The 24,175-nt window shown below is 35.4% G+C and overlaps 1 protein-coding gene across 1 annotated transcript in view; it reads left to right on the top strand.

Moving 5' to 3' along the window:
- CFAP47 (cilia and flagella associated protein 47) overlaps positions 1 to 24,175 on the top strand; it is a 374,965-nt gene that overhangs the window by 252,922 nt on the left and 97,868 nt on the right. The window contains exons 46-49 of the mRNA XM_033099951.1: positions 4,745 to 4,935; positions 5,879 to 6,022; positions 6,622 to 6,795; positions 12,051 to 12,162. Coding sequence (XP_032955842.1) covers positions 4,745 to 4,935; positions 5,879 to 6,022; positions 6,622 to 6,795; positions 12,051 to 12,162 — 621 coding nt within the window. The remainder of the gene's footprint in view (positions 1 to 4,744; positions 4,936 to 5,878; positions 6,023 to 6,621; positions 6,796 to 12,050; positions 12,163 to 24,175) is intronic.

Here is a 24,175-nt window from a genome sequence, read left to right as displayed (position 1 = left end):
TAGGAGAGGAACTAAAATTAGAAAACAGGATTTTTAACTCTCAGTTGATTGCATCTGTCACCTCACCAGTTTAATAAATGTATCTTCCTTTATAGTTAAGACAAGGTAGACTGTTTCAGTAAAAGCCCAAGTGGATCATATCTGCCTGTACACATTTTAGGTAGTTTTCCCTCTTTTGTTGCTCTGGTTTGGGCTGTGTGACAAGCTTTCGCTTTTCACATTATTAAGTAATGTGAAGGAAGCAGATGTACGATAACCATTTGTACATTAGGGCTTTCATTATTTTGCTACTGGTAATTCTTTTGTACTGTATGAAAAATATTAGGCTCATCTCATAGAAAATTGGAAAGCTCATGGACAGAATTTCCAGTTGACGTTCCAGTTCATGAGTGAGTCCAGCAAATACCACATGAAGCAGATAAGCTTTCCCAAATGAGATCAGGCAACAGAATCATGAGCAAATAAATAGTTGTTTTTTAAACTGCTAGGTTTTTGGATAATTTGTTATGCAGGGATAGCTGACCAAAATAGCAATACTGACTAATTTTCTCAACTATGATCTAGGATCTAAGTATAGCATATTTTTATGGTTTATTTCAAAAACTATAGATCACACTGACTTCGTCCAGTGTCTAATGTTATATAAAATTAAGTATGCTTTCATTAGATTCTTTCTTAGGTTCCTTTATTTTCTTCAGTAACTTTAATCTGATAAATTTGGATATATTTAGTTACCTTTAATTACAGAACCCTGGCAACTGCCACAATTACCAGGGTCACCTGTAAAGAAAAGGACATCTGAGTGGAGTAGGGACAGAAGGGACAGGTCCAGAATGTCCCTAACTATTTGTGATGCCCAAGTCAAAAGTACAAATGGAAGCCCACATATCATATGCATAATTTTTTTAAGTAATCAAACAGATTTTTAAATAGAACACCTTCTGTCATTTTATCTTGACAAATACAACTAATACCACCTTGGAAGTGCAAGTGTGAATTCAGAATTCTTGGCCTCTTCAGAGTTTTGCACTAGACCATGACAGTGCAAGGTAGCTGGACGCTGACCACCCTGTTCTTTTCCTTCCTTCGATTGTAATATGTACCATAATGGCTCTTTTGTACAAATTTGTGGGTAACTCAGGCCACATAATTAATCTTGGTCCACATCTTCCTTTTGATAGCCACCTCCTAGTTATGCTTCAATTCTAGGAGTTTTCCATCGGGAGGATTGACACAGGGAAGAGTCCTGTGCAAACACTGGAAATGGGATCAAAGCACTTTGGATTGTGAATTATGGCATCCCATGAACTTGGAACATGGCTGGGGCTGGACTTCATGTAGATTGTGCCATTGGGCCGATATACTCCTTGCATATGCAGAGAAACAATGCCAGAGGAGATTCAGAGTAAGTCTCTGGAAAGCATGATGCCCAGGACAAGAAGCTCTGTTTCCTGTGTGTAAGGGCATGTGTTAGGTTGGGGAATCCCAACAGCAGACCCTGAGACCAGGTCTTGAGATCAATAGTTTGAGAGGTGACTTCAGGAACTATAGTAGAAGTGTGAGAGAATGAGATGCAGCAATGAGAAGCAGCCAATCCAGTGAGTGTAAATGAACAGTTGCCAATGTTAGCAATTTGGGCTCAGTATCACTGGGGATCTCTAGGAGTTAGTGTAGCATTCACTCAGATACTCCAACCAAAGGACAAAAAAGGTGGGTTACTTTTCCGCCCTTATGATGCATTATTTGTTGAGGACGGCAACTGCAGGAGTTAACTGTCATTTCTGGCCTGATCCATGTGAGGGCTGAGCTTCCTCCTATGACCAGAGAAAGTCCTCAAGGGCAAAGTCACAGTTTTCCATAATGCCATTGACCTACAAGGAAGATTTAAATGCAGAAAGGGCCATGGCAGGGCATGGACAGCATCTGCTACAGTGCGGAATTGGAAAGGACTTTGAGAAAACATGTCCCTAACAGAGAATGATGGCACCATGTGGCCAGTAAAATTACCAAGTTTCTAAAAACCAAGATAATTTCTACCTCTGCTATTTTACATCTGAGGGAGTGTGGATACTGGCTGATGAATACCTGAATCCAAAAGCGACTTCTTGTTGGTAATATGTGATAATAGTCCTACTCGTGTTTCTGGCATGAATCAATTCAATTATTTGAGATGTTCAAGAAAGAAACATTGTTTTACCAAAACATCTTCAAAAATAGAACCATCTTTTCTATGAATTCCACTTTATGATGGATTTGATTTTGGACTTGTAAGGGAGAGGGGCTGGCACTGTGCATTCCTTAGGGTGTTTACTCAAAACATTTCATGAATAGGAAAATGTATACTTAAGAATGACCTTGAGTTTCACTTTCAGATTCAGTTTCATTAGGAAATGAATATTTTTAGGGAAAAGGGAACAGTATATAACAAAGCTTTTGTAGAGGCCTTATCCTTGAATGTGTGCATTTCAATTATTGTTTACTATTAAATAGCTAGTTATTATCTTTGAAAATAATAATTACTGTTGAGTTGCTTAAATTTCCTATTCTAAGCACTTTAATGTTATTTAAATTACTTAATCTAAATATTTTCATTTTAGTCTGTTCATGCAGGAGAAAAATGAGGTTTCTTTGTTAATAAAGCAACAGATTTTGATCAAATCATTACCTTACCTGTTTTGTTCTAATGATGTTGCCACGATTCTAATACTTCTCTCAGAATGAAAGTAATCGATTGAACAACAGATGACAGAATATGCCTAGAGTCCTTTTTGACAAGAAAAAATTTTATTCTAAAATTAGATTTGTACTTGAAAAGGATGGAATAAAAATAACATTCTGACAGCCTTTATTTCCTCCTTCGACCAGCTGAGAATCTTGGACTTTGGTTAGATGTCATATAGATTTCAGATGTCATCCATTATTAGTGTGTTGTAATACACAGCATTTAACATTATACAGAATATGTAATATATGACATGCAGCGATATCGAATGCAACGTATGCCATATAATATATAATTAATATAGATATTTTAATAATATATAGCACATAACGTATAATTATAGCACACACATACAGACCCTCAATTTGTTTTGAAAATTATTTAAAGCAGTTAATGTTCTTGCAGGAGTGACTGATTTTTCTCTGCATGCAGACTTCCAGTGTGTTTGAAAACAGGTTTTACATTTTTAACATTTGAGGTTTAATGTGAATGAATTAAAACGATAACCAATTACTGTCATACTACTTCTCTCGTCCATTGGTTGATAAGCTTGATTTGTTTTGTTGGTTTCAGAGAACTTCTTTGCAGAATTAGGCTTCTAAACATTTTTTTTTTTTATAGGGAGTATATTTGCAGACATTACCCTTAGTAGTATTTTTTCTTTTTTTTTTTAAGATTTTTTTTTTTTTGATTGGGGAAGGGGTACAGGACTTTATTGGGGAACAGTGTGTACTTCCAGGACGTTTTTCCAAGTCAAGGTGTTGTCCTTTCAGTCTTAGTTGTGGAGGGTGCCATTCAGCTTCAAGTTGTTGTCCTTCCAGTCTTAGCTGTGGAGCGCGCAGCTCAGCTCCAGGTCTAGTTGCCGTTGCTAGTTGCAGGCGGTGCAGCCCCCCATCCCTTGCGGGAGTCGAACTGGCAACCTTGTGGTTGAGAGGACACGCTCCGGGAGCTCAGCGGCAGCTCAGCTCAAAGTGCCGTGTTCAATCTTAGTTGCAAGAGGCGCTGCCCACCATCCCTTGCGGGACTCAAGGAATTGAACTGGCAACCTGTGGTTGAGAGCCCACTGGCCCATGTGGGAATCGAACCGGCAGCCTTCGGAGTTAGGAGCACGGATCTCTAACTGCCTGAGCCACCGTGCTGGCCCTAAACATTTTTTTTTTCATTTGTTTTTTATCTGTTTCTGAAATACTTTGGGATTAGCAGTGAAATTGTATCACATTGTTATACTGCATCCTACTCTAGGGTGGACAGATTTTTATAACTATTTCCTCATTTCATGAAAGTAAGAAAATGGTGACCTTCTAAGAAAAAGTAGTATTGCTTAATAGGAAAGGACCAGCATAGATAGCCTGCCCATCATAGGAAATGATATTAGCTACTAACTTAAGGTAGATGGTATAAAAGGGTGATAGGAGAAGTATTTATGTACATGTCTCTTTGTGTTTCCCTTGGTTACTAACTAAGAAAAGCATACTTCTATCTGCTAGTCAAGTTGCAAATTGTTTTGATTGCTATGGGACAGAGCACCCATAAGTTATGGAAATTTGGCAGACAATAGTGCTTATCAAATATTCCATATATCTGTCTTATTTCTCAGCCCCCATGTGACTGGTTCTTGTCAACTAAATGTAATGTGTGTTACTTTTGGGCTGAGCACTCAAAAGCCCTTGGGCAAACTTCTAGTCACTCCTCTTCCCCTGGCCTGTCAGCAAAGGAAGAGAGGTGTTTCTGATGGTACTGCTGCAAGATAGTAGTATCTTTCTCAGCATGGGTCCCTGAGTGACTTCATGGAGCAGACCTTCCTCTAACCTCTACAGGATATATTCTGTCATTGATAAATACACTTGCCTATTATGACCTGGAGATTTAGGGTTAGTGTGTTACCTCAGTATAACCTAGTTTCTTCTAGATTATACAACTAAGGACAATAATATTAAATATTGCTTTACCCCAAAATGAATTTTAGGATTTATGCCATTTAAAATTATTAAACTATGTTTTAATTTTTTTTGATAGTTCCAGATGGATGTTTTTCAGTTCCTGTACAATTTTTTCCTGTTAGACCTGGACGCTACCCTTGTAAAATTTTGTTGACATCACTCTATGATGTGCGTCTCTATTGCATTGAAGGTGTGGTAAATGAGGTACATCCACAGGCCCTGTTAAAATTTGAAGCACCAGCTTTTAAAGTCCTTACCCAGGATATTCCAATAGTAAGTACAAATATTTTATTTTGTACTTTTCTTCATTCCAACTGCCACCCCCTCAATTAGAGTCCTTCAAGCCTCTTGTCTGGAACTATTACCAATTCCTAATTGCATTATCTGTTGCCATTTGTTTCTCTACATTGATGTCTGAGTTTTATTCCTGAATGTAAGTGTTACCTGTTATTCATCTGATTAATCACTTCTGCGGGATATCTTTGCTTAAAAAAGTTAGCTACAACTTCCTTAACCTATCATCAAATTCCTACTCAAAAGCCATGCCTCCTGGCTAAACCAAGCAGAGTTACGGTCTCTCAGATCACTGTACTCCAAATTCAGTTGTAATCTTGACACTTACTTGATGGGTTCATAGGCACAAAGAACAATGATTGGCTGTAGCTTGTATATCTATTACTCAAAGTGATAATACAGCATAGGAGAAGGTAATATAATTGTAAGGAATTTTGAACTTTTTAGGCTGAGAAATGGGGTTTTTTTTGTTTGTTTAATTATTAAAGATATAACAGAAGTCTGCTCAGAGTGCAAAAATTTTCTCTGATGAGGTATGTAAGCTTTGCTGTCTAAGAAATCTACCAGTTAGAACACTTTTTATTACCATTATTAGGAGTAGAATGTGTGATTCCAAGGCCGTTTTATCATTTTAAAAGTAATTAGACAAACAAAGCAATATTTTTTTAGATATTAAGTACCATGGATCAATCTATTAGGTAATGCTCCCGTATGACATCGAAAGGGTGTATATAGTCGTCCTTGTGTCTTTTGTTCATGTTTTTGATAGTTCTTAACAAATATGACTTTCAAGTAGTGATTCTTAAGAAATACAATTAAAAATACAATGTATAATTTTATGAAAAGCACCAAGAATTAAGATGTAATTCAACTTCATAGAGAACATCTGTCTGATATTTTTCTACCTTTTTTCATGCTCTAGACTAATACAACAGACAATGAATGGCAATGTCAAGCTCTCATAGAAGGAGAACACTTTTATGGACCTTCTATTTTATATGTCAGACCAGGTGAAACAGTGCCGTATCCTCTCACTTTCAAACCTGTAGTGGAATGTGAGATTGTGGTATGAACTCTTTGATATTTTTCCCCAGTATTAATATGTCAATAAACCAATGTATGATATTAACCTATATAATTTATTGTAAATCTTTTTGCAGAACATTATATTTTCATGAATTTGATTATTAGTGTCCACTCTGCTTGAAACTCTAATAAATGTTTTAACTTCAGGGATAAACATTCTGAAAGTCACAATGTCATTAGCTGCCAGTACTGACTCATGTATCTAGATTATTTTTACATAACACATTTAAAAAAGTAAGATCATTGCTCCTTTTGTTTTTATTCAATAAGAAAGTTAATGCTTCAGAAAATACTTTCTGAAGACATACTTCTTTGACAAGGATGTAAACACACGATGTATTAGAATGTCTTTATAAACTCTGTACTCGGAGAAAGTAAAGAGAAATTATGAGGTTTTCACAGGAAATTCATCTTTATTCATTTACTAGAAGTATTTGTACATTAACTGGAAAAGTCAATGGGTAACACCTCCTTGAAAGTTCATGTCATTAATCAGATTCAAGATTAATAGGATAGCAGAAGTTGTTTGGCACTGAACTGTGACTCCTGGATAGCTGAAATTTGGCTGATTTCTCACAGGGCAAATTTATTCTACAAAATGAAATAGATGGTATACAATGTGTCATGGACTTAAAAGGGATTGGCAAAAAACCCTTGGCCTTGAAAGACCTCATTATAAACTGTAAAGTGGGGATCACGGAACATAGAACCATAATGGTGCCCAATTATACAAAGAACAAGGTAACATTTAAGGTAAGATTTTTTTTTCTTCAGTATAACAGTGTTTTCAACAGGAGTATATTTAATTATATGAAATTTTAAAAACATTTAATTTTATTTAACTAGGTGAAGCCATGTCACATAAAGAATGTTTAGAATTCTATTTTTATTAGTCTAACAGCTATTAAATTCATTGTGATTTTAAAGCTCAATTAGCACCAAACAAGTTTTGTGTCTAAGGATTAGCATATAATTACAAAACATATTAAAATCTACTTGAGTCATTTGTATTTTCACTTGAACAAATTGTACATGATTATAAAAGATAGTTTCAAAAAAATTTTTAAACAGAGTTTAACATTTAATGTGAAATCCAGAGGTACAAAATTTCAAAAGTATATTCTATCATTTACCAGTGTAAATAATAGTGGAAATGTGAAGAAATGTGTAATTAATTTACATCTTTATTGTTTATGAAGTTTTGTACTTAGCCCTCCTTACTTGATTTGTTTCAGCCAATCCTAAAATAAATGTCTCCACCCCCACTCCCAGATTTATCTACAAATTGTTGTGTGCCTAATAGAATCTTTGAAACAAGTTTCAAATATCTATCCATCAGGGGTACCTGAATTCATTTTTAGAGGGCACTGCCAAAGTTTGGAAATTCTGTGGGTTTACCTGCTACTTTTTTTTTTTTTTTTTTGGTAATCTTGAAAAACACTTGTTTTGCTTTTCTTCTTTCTTGCTGGATTACAAATGGAGTGAATATTATGAGTGAAAATCTCATTTTCTCACTCGCCTACTAAAACCATTTAATGTCATCTCTTCAGCATCAAGTCCATACTCCCTGAAGTGGCTTTCCCTGCCCTTCAAAAGCTTATCTGCTCAGTTTCATATCTCACTACTTTTGGCTCCAGCAACAGTTAGGCCTTTATATCATTTACATCATTTCCTTTTGCTACGGTCTTGAAATCTCTGCTCAATTCCCTGTTTTCCATTTCTCTGTGTCTAACTCCTTTTTATTCTCTAGGGTAAGTCTTAGATGCCACCTTTTCCAAGAATCTTTCCTTATTCCCATAAGCCTGGATTAGATGCCTTTCATGTGCTTCCCCAGCATTTTGGTGCCTGTTCCACCATCATACATACCACATCATGTTACTATTACCTGTTCATTATTCTCCACCGGATTGTAAACTGTGAGAAAAGGGCATGCCTCTTGTAGCCACAGTTTTATACCTAGCATAAATATTAGTTATCAAGCACATAACAGTTTTTAAGGAAGATTTGTTTAATAAACAGATACAAACATAATGGGTAGCAATTAAAACAAAGGAAAGGGGAGGGAGGGAGGGACGGGGGAGGGAGGGAGGAAAAAAATTATGACTACTTCAATTTGCTATCAATAAATAAGGGAAAAAATTGTTTTTCCACCACTAGTTTCCTCTTCCAGAATTTACTGGTGAACAGGGAATCTTGTCTTAAGTATTCGATGAAAACAGGTTAAGGAAAAATCTGTAATTTCCTAACAGTGGTTATTTCATTTTGTTGTTGTGGCAGAGATGATGTCTATAGGTTTTTTAAATTTTATTATTTAGAATGAATGCACTTTTTAAAATGTAGGCTTTTAAAAATAAAAATTATGCTATATTAACTATATTTATCTAATTAAATGTAGAAGTGCAATTTTATCCATAACAAAATTATTGTCACAAGCAACAATAATTAAAGTCTATATTTCTATCATTTTATTTCTATCACAAATAAAACTGAAGAATCTGGTTATTTTACTTATAGAGTGTACATTTTCATTGAGGATCTTTCATAATTAAAGATGTTACCTATTGAATTAATTAAATGTTATTTCATTAAAATATTAATAATACTGTTCACATGTTCCAGGTCTTCCTAATATTTCTATATATCTATCCTCAGGACATTTGCCAAAAATATTCAACAGTTATTGTTTAGCATTGCAGTTGCCTGTGGCTGCAATAACAGTTATGTATAGCTAGGAAGAGTTGGGCCAAAATCTTGAAAGGAATATCTGAGGAATGAGATGTCTCTAGGGGATTTTAAAAGCTCTCATATCCCTGGGGAACATGCAGGCTACGTGCACGTGCAGAGTTGTGTGCTTGCCCAGGAAAGACCTGAGAGGGTGCCAGTTTCTCTCATCTTTGGCTGGCACAGAGGCACTATGTGAGCTGGAAATTAAGGCTAAGGCAGATCTAAACTGCCTGATTGCTGAAAGTATGGCACAACACATACACAGTGCTCCTAGACAAAGGGCAGATGATGTATTGTTTCCAGGCATTCAAAGAAACCTGTGACAAATGATTGCTGACCACTAGGCTAACTAAGCAGGGACTTCAGTGGGCACACACTACAGCAAATGCAGAAGTTATAGAAGTAGTCCAGAAAAGTCACTAAACCAACAAAGAACAAAACAACAAAAACAAACCATGGGATGGTAGTGATCTGATTTCAAAAATAGCTATACTACCTTATATAAAATGTCCATTTTTTTCAACAAGAGCGACAAAATGTATGAGACAAAGGGAAAAGAAACAAAGAAATGGGAAAGTGACCCATACACAGGAAAATAAGCAGTTACTAGGTGCTACTTTTAGGGGGCCCACATGTTGGATAAGCAGACAAAGACTTTAAAGGAGCCTTTGTAACTGTGTTCAATGCATGAAAAGGAATCTTGCTGAAGAATCAACGAAAAGTTTCAATAAACAGATAATATCAATAAATATATAGAAATTATAAAAAATAAATTCTGGGGTTGAAAAGTACAATAAAAGCAAGGAATCGTTCATTATATGGGCCCAGAATATTTTATAATTTCCCTTGGGATTTCTTCTTTGACATATTGGTTATTTAGGGCTATGTTGTTTTAAGTTCCACCTATTTAAGGATTTTCCAGTATTTTTCAGTTTTGATTTCTAATTTAGTTACGTTATTGTTAAAAACACATGCTGTATATGATTTCATCCCTTTTAAATTTATTGAGGCTTCTTTTATGTCCTAAGACATGGCCTATCCTGGAGAATATTTCATATACGCTAAAGGGCATCCATGAATATCCCACAACTAACATCATACTTAATAATAAAACAGGGAATGATTATCCCTATGGTCAGGAACAAGATAAGGATTTCCACTCTTGCCACTTCTATTCAATATTGTACTGGAAGGTACTAGCTACTGCAATTAGTTAGAACAAAAATAAAAAGCATCTACATTGAAAAGGAAGAATCATACAATCTCTATTTGTAGACATCATGATCTTAATAGAAAATTATAAGGAATCCACTAATTGTACTATCAAAACTAATAAATGAGTTCAGAAGATTTGCAGGATACAAGATCAATATACAAAAATCAATCATTTCTATACATTAGCAATGAACAATCCAAAATGAATTTAATAGTCATTTACAATAGCATCAAAAATAATGAAATGCTTAGGAACAAGCTTGACAAAAGAGGGGCAAGACTTGTACACTGAAATCTACAAAATATTAAAGGAAATTAAATAAATTTCAAATAAATAGGAAGACATCCTATGCTCATGAATCAGACTTACTTACTATTGTTATGATGGTGATGTTACCCGACTTGATATACTGATTCAACACAGTATCTATCAAAATCCCAAATGACGTTCTTGCAGAATTTGACAAGGAAATCCTAAAATTCATACAGAAATGCAACAGACACAGAACAGCCAAAGCAATCTTGTGAGATATGGAAAAAAAAAATTGGATGACTCTTTCTTTCTGATGTTAAACCCTATTACAAACCCTTAACTACAAAACTGTAATATTAAAGAAAATGGTGTACTAGCATAAGGTGGACATGTAGATAAATGGAATAGAATAGAATGTCCAGAAATAAACCCTTATAATAATGGCAGATTGATTTTTGACAAACATACCAAGAGAATTCAATGAGACAGAATAGTGTTTTGTTTGTTTTTTTAAAAAATGGTCCTGAGGGCAATTGTATAGTCACGTACAAAAGAATGAATGTGTGGATCTTACTCATACAATGTGCAAAATAAACTCAAAATAGATCGTAGACCAAAATTTAATAGGTATAACTAAAAAGCATAGAAGAAAACATAGCAGTAAATCTCCTTGGCTTCAAGTAGCCCAGTTTTAAAAATATGCAGAGTTTGAATAGACATTTCCCAAAGAGGATATGCAAATAAGCAATAAGCACATGAAAAGATAGTCCACATTATTGGTCATTAAGGGAAATAAATCAAAATCACATTGAGACACCACTTCATACTCACTAGGAGACTATAATCAAAAAGACAATAAGAACTTTGATTTGAGAGAAGACATAGAAAAATAGGAACCATCACACATTGTTGGTGGGAAGGAAAAATGGTGCAGCTATTTTGGAAAATAGTTTGGAAGGCAGCAACTTAAAAGGTTAAACATCGAGTTATCATATGCCCAAGCAATTCCATTCTGAGATGTATGTCCATGAGAAATGAAAATATATGTCCACTGAAAAACTTGCACATATTTTCATAGCAGAATTATTCATAAAACACAAGTAGAAACACCCAAATTTCCATCAACTTATGAATGGATACACAAAATGTGTCATATCATACCATTTAACATCATCCATCAATAAAAGAAATGAGGTACTGATGTATGTCACAACATAGATGAACCTTGAAAACATTATGCTAAGTGAAAAAAAGGCAGTCACAAAACACCACATATTATATGATTTATTTTCTATGAATTGTTCAGAATAGGCAAATCTATAGAGACACAGATTAGTGTTTGCCTGGGCAGTGGGAGTGGTGAGATGTAACTACTCAGTACTCTGAAAGATGGATTTAACCACGGTTGTGGTCAAATGATGCTTAAATAGTCTTTATATGCTGTATTAATATGGATACAGAAATTCGTTGAAATGATTCATCTTTTTTACATCAAATTGCATAAAGAAAATGGTGCATGGCCTATAAAAGATACTCAGATTGTCTACGTATCAATGATCGTGCTACAAGTAGCAACAGAAAATAAACATTATTCTTTTTCTAAGACTCATTTCCTTTGTTCTATTTTTTCATAGGTCTCAGATTTTTCTTCTATTGTATGTATCAATTTTTTGATTTGCTTTTCATTTAGAAATGAACAGTTTTAATGGAAGTATTTAAATTAAGTTTGCGTTTTTTTCTGTGCTTCAGATTGTTACACTAATTTCATGTAAATGTTGACATTTTGTAATTGTTGCTTTTGAATTCTCCTTTCTAGGTATCTTCAAATGTTCCAATAGTGTCGGGAGATCGACACATCACCATAGACCCTCAGAGTACAGTTCCGTATATTCTGTGCATAAGCTCTCGGAAACGTGGTTTATTTAGAGGTAACAAAACCATTAATAAAATCCTATTAACTACCATACTAGGACAGATACATGAAAAGAAGAAATATAAATGTAATTTATACTTCCCCTTTCTAATAAATGACCCAGAAGGAAATTTAGTTTTCCATTTCAGTCATTAGCTTTCTAAATAATTAGAGCTTTGGGGCATACATTTTATGTCTAGTGCTATACTCTCTTGGCCATTTATTTGAATTTGTGGGGAAAATTCCTAGAAGTAGAAATATTTATTTAAGGGAATTTACATTTAAAATTGTGACAAATACTTTCAAATAGTTATACCAATATTTATCAACCAGACAGCATTCTATGGGAATGTCTGTTTACAGGACTAGGTATAATGAAAACATAAATGCACTTAATTGATACGTAAATAGTAGATTACAATCTTTGGTATATGTGAGGTTTTCTTACTGTGTGTCTAATGAAGCATTCATTTACACAAATTACCCTGATGGTCCCTGAACGAGTTGCTTTCTTGGGGATAAGAGTAAGGGTTACTCCTGAAAAACTTGCACATATTTTCATAGCAGAATTATTCATAAAACACAAGTAGAAACAACCCAAATTTCCATCAACTTATGAATGGATACACAAAATGTGTTATATCATACCATTTAATATCATCCATCAATAAAAGAAATGAGGTACTGATGTATGTCACAACATAGATGAACCTTGAAAACATTATGCTAAGTGAAAAAAAGGCAGTCACAAAACACCACATATTATATGATTTTGAAGGTGGGGGGGTGAAAAGTATAGAAGATAAATGGGGAAGGGCAAGAGGCTATGTATCAAAAGAATACGTTGTCCTATTTGGCAGAGAATTAAATGCCCCATGGTAGTTGGATCTTGCTGAGGACATTATTATAACGTGAGTAAATGGATACAAGTTAGAAATATAGAAAGGATACACCTAGTAGCAATCTTGCATGCCCTGGAAATACAGTAGTAGCCTCTCATTCTTTCTTGTCTCAATAAAGAATGTTTTAGGAAAGGGTATATACCTAACATAGAAGATACAGAAAGCTGCTCAAAGAAGAAAGTGCAGAGATCGTACACTGCATGTCAATCCTATTAACAAGCAGAAGGGAAATTTCAGAATGGTAAACAATGATTCAATTAGTACCACTGTACTAGAATGTGCTGTGATGGAAGAGCCAACCTGCCCACCTCCACTCTCTGCTTCTAGTGGGCTTGACCTCAAATATCACCACAGTCAAAGTTGTTAGCATCTTCTGAAATGTTCCCATCACTTTTCAGACCTTTGGCTTTAGAACGCCCATTAATAATTCTCCATGTGATAGGTAGATTTTGAGCTATAGTGAGCCTGTTCCCAGCATTTCAATAAAGTACCATCTTTTGCCATTTTCTGTGTAATTCAGAAGATTTAAACTGATTTTAAGAAATGTAAATTTCAGTTTTCATTCTAATTATCAAATGATAGTCTCAATGCTGAATTTTTTTTTTTTTAGTTTTAGAATTCTTTTTGTTAAAGACAGCAAGTCATGCAGAATTGCCATTATTATTTTTGATAAACATAAGTCTCAGTTTCCTGTTCTATGAAAGGCAGTGAGTTCTGCTATGTATGAGAAGGAGCATAAGAGGAACCTCAAACTGTAGAACATGGTTGAATTAAGAATGTTTATGACTCCCTTAAACAAAACAGATGCTCTTGTCCATGAATCAGACTCTTAAAAGTTATGGAAATAGAGCTAAGGAGAATTAAATAGTCAGATTTAATACATCTTTCCTTTGTATAGTCATTGTTTTTGTTGGAGACCATAAGTTTTTAATAAATATTTTCACTAGTGAGATAGAGACTCTGTTAACATACTGGTTTGAGGGACTTTAGGAAGAATTTGGGGAAGTTAAAGGCAACTCGGTACATTGTTAAGTGAGGGTGAATTTGTAAATGTTGCTGGCTATACAAGAGGTTTTGCAGGCTTCAGAATTTTGAAAAGTATTTGCAAGACATGTTCATGATTGTTCTTCTCAGCGTGATTCCTTAGAGTTGAATTAAGGTTGCCATTCTGATGTGGAGAAACTGAGCCTATAAAGAAGGCTAATCCCATTTTTATTGATGTTACTATTGGAAGATGGCTACAATATTTTAAGTAGTTAAATGTAATTGCTTCTGAATACCTGTTAATCTGATAAAATATAAAGAAAACTAGACTATAAAATTTTCATATATATGTATATATATATGTGTGTATATATATATATATATATATATATATATATATATATGAGAATGTTAACTATTTGTGTGTGTAAAGAAGTATATCTCTGTATATGTGTGTGTGTATTAGTGGTCTTTAAAAAAATTGTGCTCATTTTCATTTCTGTTTTTAATTATGTAACAGTTATTCACAAAAAGCCTATAATTTGGGAAGCCTTGATAAGCATAGTAGTTACGACCAAAACTGACATTCAACCAATTATGTTTGTTAACATAATTGTAACAGAGGCTTTTCCTTATACGTTGGCAAATACTCAATGGTTTGAGCTCCACTATAGTATAACTGTTCCCATAGAGTTGAATTAATGGCTGTAGCCACCACAGCCCCTCCCCCAAGCCCCTAGACTTTCCAACAATCCAGCAGCAAATAAAGGGTTAACACATAACTCATCAGGGTACCTCAGGACTTTGATCAGGTGTTCTTTCTTATTAGTGAGAGCTGGAATATAGGTTTGGAATATAGGTTTGTTCATTTGAATATTACCACTGGATACAAAGATAGATATGACATGACTCCTGAATCGTAGGGATTCATATCTGGTGGTAGAAATATATATCCATAAATCATCTCAGTACAAAGTACACTCTGATGTACCAAGTTTAAACATAGCATTGGGGAGCATGGTAGCGAGAAATATTAACCCTAACAGGTGGTGGTGGTGGTGGGGAAGGGTGCCTGAGAGAACTTCTTAAGGGATATCGGTTTTGATCTGGACCTCAAAGGATGAGCTGGGATTAACAGCCAGTATAGTGGGGAAGGCATTCCAGCAGAGGAAACAAAGTTATTGTAAACACAGAGAAAACACTTTCTATAAATAGAGGGGTGTGTCTGAGTGTGTGTGTGGTAGTGAATGTATAAGAACATACAGTTAGAAATATAGGCAGACTTTGTTGGGCAGAGTTTTCTTTCACTTTTTATTGCAGTGGGAGCCATTGAGGATTTCTGAGGGGCATCAATTGATTGAGATTTAGAAAGAGAAATCTGGAGGTAAGAGATAAGACAGCAGGGGCAAGAGAGGGCAGTTAGATCCAAGAGATCACGTAGGAGCCTTTAGCAATATTCTGGATGATGAGTATTAGTTTGTGCCTCTTTTCCCCAACGCGAAACCTGAGAAGAGTTTAATTGCAAATAGTTGATCTGAGACATGATGAAGAGATTCATTCTGAGAGAATGGGGAAGTAGAGCAGGTCCTTGAATAATGTTTTGTTATAATGTTGATGAGGTACTGTAAGAACTTAACTCTTGTTTATATCAGTTAGCCTGTGGTAAAATTGGTTTCATTATGCGTGTTTCGCTTCAAGTCTCAGAACCTACTGACAACGTTAAATGAGGACTTACTGTAAGAGGCTGAAGGGAGAAAGTCAACAAAATGAAATCTAGTTACCAGATCACGGCTAAGACCTGGGTAACTTCACACCCAGTGAAGCTACCCAGCTTCTCAGAGAATTGTCACACAGAAAGGCAACGAAGTGGGGTATTTATCCACTAACTCCTTCCCATCATTGATTAAAGTTTGTTCTTAGGTCCGAAGAGTCTCCTGGAAAAGAAAGAGTCAGACGACACCATTGGTGTGTATAGGACTCTGCAGAGGGGATTTTAATGGGGCACTAAGATCTTATCCTAAAGTGGGTAGCACTGAATATTGACTGGTAGATAGAAGTGTTGAGAAATGGATAAATTTGGAATTTTCACAGTAGGTGGCAGTGAGTTACATTCGTGTTTCAAGTGTGCCTGTGTAGAAGTTTGATTTAACTGCCTATTTGGTCACAGAACAAAAAGTTACGATTGATCATTCTTACATGAGATTAAGGGCAGACCAAACTAAGCCAGTCATAGTGGGTTAAAAAACAGAGCGGCAGTTTCAAGAGAAATAAAAAGGGAAAATGATGCTTTAACAGCTTTGCTTTCCAGGAAATCCAATGCCGAGGGGGGAGATTAGCATACAGGACATGTATTAGGGAATGTGTTGCGATCAACACTTGTGGAAGGAAACGTAAGCAAGCATGTTGACCACCGGGAGAAGCTGAGCTTCTAGACAGGCCCAGTGAAGGGTTCAGTCAACTCACTGGGGCCTCTGAAGCTAAGATGGCCCATCAGACTTGTCCCAAATTCGGAGGAGAGGACTGGGCCTTTCTACCGCTGTGTTCAGTCATTGAAAGTGGGCTACATGTGGAAGGAGGTTTGACCTTGCGTGAGGCTTTTTTTTTCTTCTTCTTTATTTTAATTTATTGGGGTGACAATTGTTAGTGAAATTACATAGATTTCAGGTGTACAATTCTGCATTACATCATCTATAAATCCCATTGTGCGTTCACCACCCAGAGTCAGTTCTCCTTCCATCACCATATATTTGATCCCCCTTACCCTCATCTCCCACCCCCCACCCCCTTACCCTCTGTTTTTTTTCTTTTTTTTCCAAGCAAGGCAGTGCCTAAAGAGACCTGACCTGATGGTCATCTTCTATCTAGCATCATTCCCAGTAGCTACAGAAATAAGTCCCTCATTCCTGAAAATGGATGATATTGGTCCACCACAGCTGCATTTGATGAAGTTGGATATGGAGAGATAAGGGAGAAAAGAGAATCAAGTGTACTTTTGATACTAAGCAACTCTAAGACAGGTGATACCATTAAATGTGAGAGAGAAGCAAGCAGTAGTATAGATTTACTGGTTAGGGAGGGAAAGCCCAGTTCTTCCTTGATTTCAAAATTATCTTTTTATGTCAATGAATTTCGGAAAAGTGGACAAATATTGACTCAGTCAACCTGGATACGAAAACAGGGAGCCTTAAGGGAAAACAGACAGACAAACAAAAATACCATGTATGAAGGCATGCCAGAAATAATGTGTTAATGACTGATTGTATTAAAACATGATGGCTTAATTCTCTCCTTAATAACCAGAAAATGACTTCTCTGTTCTGGATAAATGTTAGAATGCAAAAAGCTAAAATTCTTGTCCATCATTATAGGACTAGTGTATAACAAATGACAGAACTACAGTAATGGCCTGTTGCTTATTTGTGATAGTGAAATATGCAACTAAGTTTCCATTTGTCTCAGGTAGAAGCTTTATTTTTTGCACAAGACAAATATTTAGGTGAAGTTGCTTAGGCCTCAGTGGTTTACATATACTTTAGTAACAACAGTCCTTAAATTAATTTTGATTATAGTATAACATACACCACAGATGTGATTTAGAGGTGGTATAATCATGCATTATGTATCATTTTTTTCTAATAATTTATCCCAGTTGCTCTCTAATAATCTACAGAGAGCACCTATGTCTCTGGTATAACTGTTCTGAGTTCCTGATGAGGATATCACACCAGTCAGCTCAGCACCCTCCAGCTCGTCAATATCAGGATCATACTATAACTTTTAAAAGCACATTTTAATAACAATAAACAGGTGACTATCTATACTTGTAGGGATACCTTTAGGGTCCCCTTTCGATGTCTAGAATTACAAAGCTAAATAACTTGGGTTTGGTGGTCCAAAAACATAATATGAAATCTGGGCCCCAAATCATGCAAGTGTGGGTTCTGTAGCCAACAATTTTCTTCTCTGATTCCCAATTATGACCCCAAAAGTGAAGACTCCAGGATAGCACAGAGTAGCTCATATTCCAGAACAAATGTCATCTCCAGTGATGGCTCACTGGGGTGGATTCCTGCTTTCTCAGTTTGTATGTGTGTTTAACTTCAAATTTTCAGTAGGGAAAGGATTCTCTGAACATCGCTTCCAACATATTGTAGAAATGGTAATCTCTAAATATTTTTAAATGTTTTCTTTCATTGTTAACTAGTGCAATTGATTTTTTTTAACATAAGTATGGGTCCTCGTAATTATCCCTTATGAACTTCTGCTTGTGAGCAACAAATATACTTTCATCTCCAAGGAAACCATCTTTAGAAATTATTACAATCATTAATGTCATTTATTTGTGACCTCCCTCAAAAAAGTGGGGGAAGAGGAAGGGGAAATTCAGGTAATTGAATATCTTACCTTTGTCCATAGAGTTGATGGAAGTATAACAGGGAAAACCAATAGCAAGAATCTTTTGTTGAATTATGTATGAGTCATTTAAATGTATGAACAAATATCGGACTGAAATAATTTAATATGTTGATCATGGCCTGGTGGATAAAATGATGTCCAAACATTATACACCCGAATATTTTTATGCCTAAAACTAATGTTATAAGTCGATTATATTGCATTAAAATTTTTTTAATTTTAAAGGAAAATTTCCATATAGCATTTACTTAGAGTGTCAAATCTTTAGATACTACAGAACACTACGTGGACATAGTCCATCCAATATAGTCACCAAGGTGCTTTAACTGTTTATTCCACATTAGAAAACTAAATGTTGAGAACCCATATTTACGGTGGTTTCCAATCATATTGGTAAATTTTGTCTCTACTCTGAACATTCATGATGGTCTGAAACTCTCTTATTATTCATGACTTGATAAGCTGGTAGCTCCAGTAAATAGGTAACAATGATTAATTTTGACATAGCCAACAATTACCTTGTATTTTTTCAATAGCAGCCAAAAATGCTTTTTCACTAGCTGAAAAGTGATTGTGTTCATTCAGTTCAACACAACTGTGAATTATAGCTCAAATTCATTTCTGCACGTTTGCAATTTGGAAGTTCATGCACTGGCATGAGATCTCTTATGACATTGGCACAAGAAAGCCTTGTCCAAACAATTGCAATCAAGCTTTTAGGCAGCTTTTCTAAAGGCATTTTAAAATTTCTTTTTGATCAAATTCTGCTTAATGTCAGAACAAAATGTTTAACGTGTGCACAATAAAGTTTTTACGTTAGGCCTATGTTTAAACAAGATAGAAATAGTTTTTATACTTGGCATCCTGCTACTCTTCTGAAATGATAAACTATCCAGAAAGAAATGTATTATCGGGTGTCATCTTTGAAATACAAATTCAGTTCAGAATTTTATGTCAAATATTGGATATGATGAGAAGCATTGCCTGTCATGTGTATTTTCAAAATGTAAATCTGAGCAAAAGTCGTGTGATTTAAATTTGCCTTTTTCATTTAAAGCTTGGGCAGTATATTCACACTAACTACCATATTGCAATGGCAAAATTGTACATATTTTACTTTGCTCTTTTCTATTTTATTGTTATTATGTTACATACATTCAGAAGTCAAACATGACTTCAACCTTTATTTATATCATTGGATTGTGCGACCTTGGTAATATAATTAACCTCAGCGAATGTCAGATTTCTTACATATGAAATATAGATAATATTTAACTTTTCAAGGTGATTATGGACATTAAATGGGAATATATGAAAAGTGCTCATTTAATAGGAGCTCAGTTAATGTTTATCACTCTTAGTTAATGTACTAACTCCTATTTTTAAAAATTCTCTAACAATATATAGATAGGTGGGGGGATTTGGTGCTTCTTTTGGTTTGGTGCACTCTGCCCTGGTTTGTCTCAGTGAAAATGCCAGGGAGGGTGCTATCAAAACCTTGGCTGAAGTTGAATTTTTGGATTTTGTGGGGTTAGTCCCACCACCATGGTGGATTGCCCCATAGTGGTAGAAGCATAAAAACTAGTTATTATAGGACTTGAAGAAAAATCTAATGTAGTTGGAGCAGTCAGTTTTCAACTTCCAGGTTTTTACTCTACATACTTATGTAATATCTTGAGTCCATTTTCTAAGATGTTGGAAGGTTTTATTTAAATATCTTGAGCCTTTTACAATGAAAAAGGATGTGTGTTGTATTTTTGTGCAATAATAGAAATATTACAGCATAATTTTAAAAATTAAATTCATATCCACATTGAAAAAAAACAAAACCAGTCAGATGCCACTGGTCTTTCAAAATAAGTGTTGGTTGCTACAAAGCATTTTCATTCTCTTTTAGATGAAAGAAATGGTTTGCAAAAGCAGGGCCTTAAGGCTCTGTGGAGAAAATAAATTGGTTTTGCTTGGCTCCTCTCGTGCTTCCCTGGGCTCTTCTCTTTGCTTTTACCATCTCTGCTTTCCCACGCAGCCTATGCTCAGATATTTCACAACAGCTTTGCCATCTGCATGGTGTCACCCTTGAGGGTTTATGAGCACTAGAACTTTTCTTCCTGATTTGGGGATCCCTTGACCCCCAAATCAAAATAAGTATTAATTCTGTTCTCAAGTCACACTCAGATAATTGGCTAGAGATAACTTCATTAATGTTAATAGATCAATGAGGGATGATGTGTATATACTGCATTTTCTGCTTTAGTACAAGATAATCTGTCCTTTGATTGTCAGGCCAGCATGTGCCTCCAGCCCAGCACCTGGCGTACAGCAGTAGTTGTCTAGTCAGTATTGAATGGAGGAAGCAATGCATTTCAAAAGTAAAATTGTTTCTAAAATATTGTTTGAATTACTTAGTAGTACAATAGCAGGAGTGCAGTAAAATATGAGAACAAGAAAGATGTACAAACTTGGAGGAAAGCATAAATTTGAAAACTGCATATACTCTGTTAAGCTGAAGGAAAACAGTCTTGCAATTCAAGTGTTTGCCATGTTTATTTTAGCTTTTACTTCCATTGCCTGTGGAGTCAAATTCACAAAATGCTCTTTGAACCCAAGGTCCATAAGTTTAGTACCTAGGTTTTCTTCTATGCAGTTTATTGTGTTAGGTCTTATGCTTAAGTCTTTGATTCATTTTGAATTAATTTTGGTACATGGTGACAGATAGCAGTCCAGTTTCATTCTTTTGCACGTGGCTATCCAATTCTCCCAGCACCATTTATTGAAGAGGCTGTCTTTCCTCCATTGTATGTTTTTAGCTTCTCTGTCAAAAATTATCTGTCCATATTTATGTGGGTTTATTTCTGGGTTCTCAATTCTATTCCATTGGTCTATGTGTCGGTTTTTCTGCCAATACCATGCTGTTTTGATTATTGTAGCCCTGTAGTACAAGCTAAAGTCAGGGAGTGTGATACCTCCAGCATTGTTCTTTTTTCTTAAGATCGCTTTGGATATTCGGGGTCTTTTGTGGTTCCAAACAAATCTGATGATTTTTTGTTCTATTTCTTTAAAAAATGCCATTGGGATTTTGATGGAGATTGCATTCAATCTGTATATTGCTTTGGGTTATATGGCCATTTTAACTATGTTGATTCTTCCAATCCAAGAGCACGGAGTGTCTTTCCATTTCTTTGTGTCTTCTTCAATTTCTTTTAAAAATGTCTTTTAGTTTTCAGCATATAGGTCCTTCACATCCTTGTTGTACCCACATTTAATTGGTACAACACTCACTTAAGTTCAGGTTGCTTTTGGAAGAAGTCTGTAGTAGATAGAATCCACCATGATATTCTGGTTAAAATCTTTATATCTGAATTTTTTTTTTAAAGATTTTATTGGGGAAGGGGAACAGGACTTTATTGGGGAACAGTGTGTACTTCCAGGATTTTTTCCAAGTTAAGTTGTTGTCCTTTCAATCGTAGTTGTGGCCGGTGCAGTTCAGCTCCAGGTCCAGTTGCCCTTGTTAGTTGCAGGGGCGCTGCCCACCATCCCTTGTGGGAGTCGAGCTGTCGAACAGGCAACCTTGTGGTTGAGAGCCCACTGGCCCATGTGGGAATCCAACCGGCAGCCTTCAGCATTAGGAGCACGGAGCTCCAACCGCCTGAGCCACCGGGCCGGCCCTTTATATCTGAATTTTGAACTACCAAGATACGGATAGCATTGTTATTGAGAAGATGAGAAGATAAACGTCTCTCTCTCTCTCTCTCTCCCTCCCCCCCCCACCTTTTACCAGTCAAAAGAATTTGTGTATTTTATTTACAGTAAAATGAAAACATAGTTTAGCAGGTCATTGGCTTTTCTCATGTAAGACTTTTACTTAAGAATCTCAGCTATAGGTGTTATTATAAATAATTTATTGTTATGAATGTATTTTTTGTCATGTATAGTCTAGATGCCCTTTAAATAGCTGTTTTATTACTGTGCCCCAGAGCAGGTGAGCCGGCCCACACCGGTCCCTCAGAGATCTCTCTCCCTAATGCAGGTCACCCAGGTGGTGTGGGGATTCTGGGGTTATCACATCTCTGTCTCTCCTACCTTTCTCTCTTGTTTGTTGTGCAGAAGCTGTTCAGTCAGCCCACAGTTTTTCTTCAGGAGGAACTGTTCTATGTGTAGGTGTATATTCAGTGTTTCCATGGAAGAGGTGAGTTCAGGGTCTATCTATGTCGCCATCTTGGACCTGCCTCCTGGTAGTTGAATTTATAATATTTAAAGAAACTGCCAGTTTCTCAAAGAGCTTGTTCCATTTTCCATTTCCACTAGCAGTGTGTGAAAGTTCCAGTGTCTCTACATTCTTGACTAAGCAGGGTTAGTCATTTCAATTTTATCCATTTTAATTCTTGTGCAGTGCCATTACAGTGTGGTTTTAATCTGCATTTCTGTAATCAATAATAATGCTCAGTATCTTTTCTTGTGCTTGTTTGTCATCTATGTCTTCTTTATTGAAATGCTTTTTCAAATCTTTGCGTATTTGTTTTCTTATTGTTGAATTTTGAGAGTTTTTTTTTAATATATCGTGGATACAAGTTCTTTATCAGATGCATGCTTTCAAATTTTTTCTCCCAATTTTTGGTTTTCTTTTTACTCTTCTTAACAGTGTCTGTTGAATAGCAGAAGTTTTTGTTTTTTCTAGCTTTACTGAGGTATAATTGACAAGTAAAAATTGTATTTATGTAAGATGCACAATGTGATGATTTGATATACATATGCATTTGAAATTATAGAAGTTTTAATTTTAATGAAATGTAATTTGTCCCTTTTCTATGTGGATCAGGAAGAAGCATGTGGTTTTAATGGCAATTTAGACTATCACACTACTTTAACATTTTGCCACTAGTAATGAAAGCATAGGTTCTCGCTAAAGCTGAAACATAATCAACTATCCTCTATAATAGAAATCTGACCCTGTAGATTTTACTAATCTTACCCTGCTTTCTTAGTGTGTTCTTTTATACTCAATATCATAATTGTGTTACAGAAAGAACAAAATATAATACAAATATAATACAAAAAAAAGGAGCCTATGAGACTACAGTTGGGTGCTAAACTATACTACAGTTGACTCTTGAAAAACATGGGTTTGAATTGCATGGGTCCACTTATAAGCTTTTTTGTTTTCAATAAATATTCTGTTCGCCCTCCGTGTCTCTACGTTTCATATCTGCAAGATTCCACCAACTACAGATTGAAAACAGTATATTTGATTCTCGGTTGGAAGTCTGCGGATATAGAGAAACGTCTTAAAGTATACGTGGGTTTATGCCTGTTTGAGGGATCAGCATCCCCAGCCCCCTCATGGTTCAAGGATCAATTGCATACATTTTATAAAAATTAAGACCTTCAAATGAATGGGAGACAAACTGTATTATACACAGAATAAAGACAGATGTGGCCACAGCAGTGGTTTGCTTTATCTCTGTTCTTTATCATCCACATAATTTTGTTTTTCCACCTCGCCTTTTGGTTCCCAATGAAGAGAAAATAAAACAAAAGAAAGTTAGAAATACGGTTAAAATAAACAAATAAAAAGATAGAAGTAGGAGGAGGCTTAGCGGAAGATTCCTTAGGCTTTCATCTTTAGTCTTGCTACTTAGATTTTAGAAGTATGATAGAGAAACAAAACAATTAAAATTAATTTGATCATGTGTAATATAATGTGCATAGAGCAAATTTTTATGAAAAAGC

The sequence above is a fragment of the Rhinolophus ferrumequinum genome, chromosome X (assembly GCF_004115265.2).
Source record: "Rhinolophus ferrumequinum isolate MPI-CBG mRhiFer1 chromosome X, mRhiFer1_v1.p, whole genome shotgun sequence".
NCBI classification, from domain to species: Eukaryota; Metazoa; Chordata; class Mammalia; order Chiroptera; family Rhinolophidae; genus Rhinolophus; species Rhinolophus ferrumequinum.
This window is presented reverse-complemented; position numbering and strand designations above follow the sequence as displayed.